The sequence below is a fragment of the Eimeria maxima genome, genomic scaffold, assembly GCF_000499605.1.
Source record: "Eimeria maxima Weybridge genomic scaffold, Emw_scaff635, whole genome shotgun sequence".
NCBI lineage: Eukaryota > Apicomplexa > Conoidasida > Eucoccidiorida > Eimeriidae > Eimeria > Eimeria maxima.
In genome coordinates, this window is record NW_013566654.1 from 12,501 (window position 1) to 19,045 (window position 6,545).

Sequence of the window (6,545 nt, forward strand, 5' to 3'; positions counted from 1 at the left end):
TTGAAGGTGCAGCAGTTGCTGCATCGATATCTGCTTCTGCTCCTGCTGCTGCTGCTGCTGTTGCTGCAGCAGGTGTTGCAGGGTGGCGCAGCAAAGGCTGCAGCAGACCGCAGGGCTGCATGCCTAGGGGCCCAGCAGGAGACACTTTGGTCCTTTGCTGCTGCTGCTGCTGCTGCTTCTGTTTCTGCTGCAGTTGCTGCTGCTTCTGGTAGGCCACAAAGGCTAGAGGAATTGATCGTGTCCTCTCTGCTGCTGTTGCTGCTGCAGTTGCTGCTGTTGTTGCTGCTGCAGTCCCTGCTGCAGCAGATAGTGAGGGGCTAAGGTAGCTGCGCGTTGCTGCAAATGATTTCCTGCTGCTGTTGCTGCTGCAGATGCTGCTGCAGATGCTGCTGCAGCTGCTTGTTGCGCTGCTGTCTGAGAGAGCATTGGTGTCTGTGTCGCTGCTGCCGCTGCTGCTGCTGCTGCTGCCTCTGCTGCTAAAGGTAAGGGGGCCTCTATTAGTCTTGTGCTGCCTGTCTCTTCTCCGCAGCAGCGGCGTTGCTGCTGTTGCTGCTGTTGCTGCACCAACGGAGAATGCTGTGTCTTCGTCCTCTGTGCTGCTGACGTGCTGCTTCTTTCCTGCTGCTGCTGCTGCTAGAGGAGACAGCAGCGCAGCAGGAGATGTCCTCGTGCTGCGGCATATACTTAACCTCCTAGCAGTGCCTTCTGCTGCTGCTGCTGCTCCTGCAGCAGCAGCAGCAGCTCCTGCTCCTGCTGCTCCCTTGTAGCTACCATCCTTCTGCTGCGTAGAGTCTACATTGGATGGATGCGGCAGCAATTGCTGCTGCTGCTGCTGCTGCTGCAGTTCCTCGTGCTGCAGTTGGAGTTGGTGGGGCATCTGGTGCTGCTGCTGGTGTTGCTGCTGCTGCAGGTGCTGCAGCAGGTTGCGCAGCAGCAGCAAATGTTCCTCATTATCTGCTGCTAATTTGCAGTGTATGCGCAGCAAAGTTCTTATCTTCTGTGTTATAACAAAGTTATTTTCCTTAACGCAGCAGCAGCAGCGCAGCAGCAGCAGCAGCGACAGCAGCGCGAGCAGGGAGGACAGCAGCAAGCAGCAACAAAATACTATTGGAGGACCACCCCATACCTGCTGCAGCAGCAAACAATATGCTAATGCATGCAGCAGCAACCTTGCTGCTGCTTCTGTTGTCAGCAGCAGCACGAAGGGACGAACAGCAGACCAAGAAAAGTGTGGGGTAGGTAGAGGGGATCCGCGTACACCCCGTCCTGCTGCTGCTGCTGCTGCTGCTGCTGCAGCTGCTGCTGCTGCTGCAGCTGCAGCAGGAGATCCTCCACCTGCAGAATTATGCCATAAGGGATGAGCATCCATCTCCTGCTCCTGCTGCTCCTGCTGCTGCCGCTGCTGCTGCCGCCGTTGCTGCCGCCGGCGTCGTTTTGCTGCCTTCCTCCTCCTTATTCTGTCTTCTCCCTCTTCAGCAGCAGCAGCAGCTGCTGCTGCTGCTGCTGCGGCCGCTGCTGCTGCTGCTGCTGCTGCTGCTGTAGGTAGGTGCAACTGCTGCGGCGAGATATCTGGTGGCTGGTAACTTCCGCTGTGCTGCGCTGCATCTTCTATAGCCCCTGCAGCAGCAGCAGCAGCAGCAGCAGCAGCAGGATCACGCCCACCGCCAGAACCAGCATCAGCAGCAGCAGCAGCAGCAGCAGCAGCAGCAACAGCAGCTGCAGGAGGAGACTGCCCTATTATAAATCCTCTAGTAAGAAGTGTTCTTCTTCCTCTTCCTCCTGTCTCTGGTTCCTCGAAGCAAAGACATGCAGTTGCTGCTAAGCAGCAGCCGCTGCCAGCAGCAGCAGCAAGCAGCAGCAGCAGCAGCAGCAAATAAATACTTGTATGCCATGAAAACACTGTTGCTGCTATAAATGTATTAAGTGCTGCAGATAAGCCTCCTGCTGCTGCTGCTGCTGCTGGTGTTGCTGCTGTTGCTGCTGCTGCAACGCTAGCAGCACTTGGTGACGCATAAAGCAGCAGCAGCAGCAGACAGATCCCTGCTGCTGCTGCTGCTGCAGCAAGCAGCAGCAAACCTTTTCTTAATGTATATACCCTCCCCTTAGGTGTATCGGCAAGGAGGCCCCCCCATAGGGCCCCCATTGCCTGCATGCAGAGAGCAGCAGCAACGCATGCATCTGGTTGCTGCTGCAGCAGCAGCGGCCACGATACCCAATAAGATGGGACCCATGATTCTGCTGCTGCTGCTGCTGTTGCTGCTGCTGTTGCTGCAGCAGCAGGAGAATATAGAGGTGATGACCACGGTGGACCCGCTGCTGCTGCTCCTGCTGCTGGCAGTGACCGATCTGCTGCTGCTGCTGCTGCTGTTGCTGCCGTTGCTGCTGTTGCTGCATGCGTCGTCGTCGTCGTCGGAGGCTTTGTATCGAAGCGGACCCGCAGCCGCTGCTCCTTCCGCTGCTGCTGCTGCTGCTGCTGTTTGTACTGCTGCTGCTGCTGCTGCTGCTGCGGTTGTTGCTGTTTGTGCTGCTGATGCTGATGCTCACGATGGATGTCATCGTGCCTGCTGCTGCGTGCAACTGCAGCAGCAGCAGCAACTGCAGCAGCCTCAGGAAACATATCCTCTACCTCGAACAGCTGATGCTGCAGCACATGTCCTCCCTGCTGCTGCTGCTGCTGCTGCTGCTGTAGCAGCTGCTGCTGTACCAGCTGCTGCACCGTCTGCTGCTGTGGCACCAAGGAGACAAATGGCAGCAGCTCGAAGCAGCAAAGGAGACTGTGTGCTGCTGTTGCTGCTAATAAGAATATTGACACCCTAACAGCACGGCTACACATCCTGCTGCTGCTGCTGCTGTTGCTGCTGCTCCTGTTGCTGCAGCGGATGCTGCTGCCTCTATCGTGATCCATCTTGGCGCAGCCTTGTGTGCTTGCTGCTGCTCAGGAGCTTTAGTAGCAGCAGCACCTGCTGCTGCAGCTGCTGCAGCTATGTACGGTTGGCTGAGCAGCAGCAGCAGCAGCAGCAGCAGCTACTGCCACTGTAGTGGCTGCAAAACCCGCAATGAAAGTTGCTGCAGCAGCAGCATCTGCTGCTGCTGCATGTGCTGCTATGACACCACAACTTCTCCTTAAGTAGCCGAGAAGCAGCAGCAGCAGCAGCACCGTGTGCTGCTGCTTAGGTAGCTGGCCTGACCTGCTGCTGCTACTGCTGCTTCTGTCGCTGCCGTTGCTGCTGTTGTTGCTGCTGCAGCTCTACCGCTGAAACACAGCAGCAGGCTGCTGCTCCCGATGCAGCAGCAGCAGCAGCAGCACCACCACCACCAGATTCACTGAACCCGGTGATTCTGACGGTGTTACACTGCAGAAAACCTGCTGCTGCTGCTGCTGCTGCTCTTGCTGCTGATGTTGTTGTTGCTGCTGCTGAGACTTCTGTTACTGCTGCTGTTGTGACCCGAGCAGCAGCAGCAGCAGCAGCAGCAGGAGCAGCAGCAGCAGCAGCAGCGTTGTTAGCAGCTGCTACACACCAAATAAGAAACAAGAAAACTTAATCAGAGTATTTTTATTTGCTGCTGCAGCAGAAGGCTTCAGCAGCAGCAGCAGCAGCAGCTGGTGTTTCTGCTGCTGCTGGAGCCCCCCAGCCAGTACCACCAACAGCAGCAGCAGCAGCAGCAGCAGGTGTGTTGCATGCGTGCTTCCTGCTGCGGCAAATAACGAAGGTTTTTATTACTTTTGTCCTCCCTGAATACTCTATGGGAGACAACTGCAGCAGGAGCAGCAGCAGCTGCAGCAGCAGCAGCAGCAGCAGCAATGCAGGGCCTCAAAGACATAGCAATAGGAAGGCGCAGCTAAGCCAATCAGCAGCAGCAGCAAAACCCTAGCAGCAGCAATCCCTGCTGCTTTTTTTTGCTGCTGCACACACATTTTCATACAAGCTGCAGTAACTGCAGCAGCAGCAGCAGCAGCAGCGGCTGCTGCTGCTGCTGAATCGGCAGCTGACAGTCTTCCTAGCCTTAGCAGCAGCCCTGTGTTGTCTGAATTTCCCTAACAGCAGAAGCAGCAGGAGCAGCAGCAGGTGCAGCAGCAGCAGCAGTCGGAGGGGTACAAGAGGCAGAAGCAGTAGCCAGCTTCTGCTGCTGGTGCTGCAGCAGCAGCAAGAGCAGCAGCAAGACAACGCAGCAGATGTCTACCCAGTGGTGGCTACAGCAGGTGCAGTGGGAGACTGACGCTGCTGCTGCTGCAGATGCCTCAACCCCCAGGAGCAGCAGCAACAGCACAAGCAGCAGCAGCAGCAACAGCAGCAGCAGCAGCAGCAGTGTACCTGTGAGCGAAGATTGCCTTCTTAATGATGTGCTGCAGTTTGTCTATGAGCAGCAGGAGGCAGCAGCAATTAATGTTATTGAGGTGTCTGTGCTGCAGTCTTTGCTGCTGCTGCTGCAGCAAGCAGCAAAGTGTCCACGTAAGGATGAGGGGCCTGCAGCAGCAGCAGCACTTGTTGCTCAGGCAGAACTAGCTGCTGCTGAAGGCAGCAGCAGCAGCAGCAGCAATAGCAGCAGCAGCAGCAATAGCAGCAGCAGCAGCAATAGCAGCAGCAGCAGCAGCAGCGGCAGCAGCAGATGTGGGGTGTCTGCTGCATATGCTGAGCTGCAGCTGCTGCCTGTTGATAATACACCAACAGTCTTTGGCTGCTGGGGACCCTTCTGCCTTATTTTCTATCGGCAGCAGCAGCAGCAGCAGCAGCAGCAGCAAGAAGGGCAGCACGAGCAGCAGCAGCAACAGCAGCAGCAACAGCAGCAGGAACAGCAGCAGAGGGGATCTGCGATTCAATGTAAGAGAGGTAAGAGACAGCAGCAAAAGCGGGAGAAACAGCAGCACGCTCAGCAGCAGGTAGAGCAGCAGAAGCAGCAGCAGCAGCAGCCGCAGCAGCAGCAGCAGCAGCCACAGGAGCAGCAACAAAGGGAGGAGCAGGAACAGCAGGAAGTTGATATTCAGCAGGAGTTGCTGCAGCAGCTGGAGACAGCTGACGAAGAGCAGGTGCAGCAACTCCTGATAAAACTGCAGCAGCAGCACCTGCTGCAGCAGCAGCAGCAGCACCAACTGCAGCAGGAACAGCAGCAGCAGCAGCTGCTGCTGCAACAGGAAGAGGACATACAGCGGCAGTTGCTGCAGCAACTAGAGGCAGCTAATGAAGAGGAGGCGCAGCAGATCCTCTTACAACTGCAGCAGCAGCAGCAGCACCAGCAGGGACTGCAGCAAGAACAAGAACAGCAGCAACAGGAGCAGCAGAAGCAACAGCAACAGAAGCAGCAGCAACAGGGAGAAGATATACAGCGCGAGTTGCTGCAGCAGCTAGAGACAGCAAACGAAGAAGAGGCGCAGCAACTCCTTATAAAACTGCAGCAGCAGGATCAGCAGCAGCAGGAGCAGCAGCAACTCCAGCACAGGGAGGAGCAGCAACTGCAGCACGAGCAGCAGCAGGAACAGCAGCAAGAGCAGCAGCAATGGCAAGATTTGCTGCAGCACCCGCAAGGTCAGCAGAGCAGCAGAGCAGCAGGAAGTGTAGATACATGGAGAGAGGCAGGTAAGGGCAGCAGCAGCAACAACAACAACAACAACAGCAGCAGCAATAGCAAGGGCAGCAGCAGCAACAGCAGCAGCAGCAAGTGCACCAACAGCAATAGCAGCAGCAACAGCAGCAGCAGCAGCAGCAGCAGCAGCGCACTGTTTAGGCCATTTCAAGGAACAAGCTTCTCTATGCCTGGACATTTTTACTGCAGCAGCAGCAGCAACAACATGATGAACAGCAGCAGCATTAGCAGCAGCAGCAACAGCAGCAGCAGCAGCAGCAGCAGCAATAACTGCTGCTGCTGCAGCAGAATAAATTGCAGCAAAGAGGAGCTGCAGCTTATAGAAGCAATAAGAGCGCATGCAAATGGCAGCAACTTAGTCTGTCCTCGGGGCTGGATGCTGCGTGGTGCTGTAATAGATGGGTGCAACGTTGCTGCTGTGCGTCTGCTGCAGCAGCAGCAGCAGCAGCAGCAACAGCAGCAGCAGCAGCAGCAGCAGGTAGTATTTGATATAAGGAGACTATTAAGATGTGTAGAGACACTAAGGAGACACAAGACAGGAGACTGCCGTATAATAATACCTAATTGGTTGTATGAATTGGGGCTGCATGCAGAAGCAGCAGCAGCAGCAGCAGCAGCAGGTGCTGCTGCTGCTGCTGCACTTGAAGCAGCAAGAACTGTATCAGGAAGAGGGAAGCAAAAGAAGAGAAAAAAATTACTGCTTAGATATCAGCAGCAACTGCAGCAGCAGCAGCAGGAGACTATGCTTATGCAGCAACTGCAGCAGCAAGGATTAGGACTAAGAACAACAGCAACTGTGCTGCATTTGCTGCTGCTGCAGCAGCTGCAGCAGCAAGGTTTATTGATTGTTGCTCCTGAGGGTTACCCTCAATTAACTCCCCATCCCTCCTCCTCCTCCTCCAGCAGCAGCAGCAGCAGCAGCAGCAGCAGCAGCAGCAGCAGCAGCAGCAGCAGCAGCAGCAGCA

General features: G+C 56.0%; 2 protein-coding genes across 2 annotated transcripts in view; one reads left to right on the forward strand and one right to left on the reverse strand.

Annotated features, from left to right (window-relative positions):
• Window positions 1-2,905, reverse strand: part of EMWEY_00039540 (hypothetical protein, conserved) — a gene marked incomplete at both ends in the record, with an annotated part of 4,518 nt that extends 1,613 nt beyond the window's left edge. The window contains 3 exons of the mRNA XM_013482473.1: window positions 1-1,021; window positions 1,259-1,832; window positions 2,301-2,905. The exon at window positions 1-1,021 is cut by the window's left edge and continues 298 nt beyond it. Of these exons, the coding sequence (XP_013337927.1) occupies window positions 1-1,021; window positions 1,259-1,832; window positions 2,301-2,905 (2,200 nt within the window). The remainder of the gene's footprint in view (window positions 1,022-1,258; window positions 1,833-2,300) is intronic.
• Window positions 2,906-4,174: 1,269 nt separating this feature from the next.
• EMWEY_00039550 (hypothetical protein, conserved) lies at window positions 4,175-6,356 on the forward strand (the record flags this gene model as incomplete). Its single annotated transcript, XM_013482474.1, has 2 exons — window positions 4,175-6,058; window positions 6,174-6,356. 2 exons carry the CDS (start codon window positions 4,175-4,177, stop codon window positions 6,354-6,356), a joined length of 2,067 nt encoding a protein of 688 aa, XP_013337928.1.
• Between the last annotated feature and the right edge of the window lie 189 nt (window positions 6,357-6,545).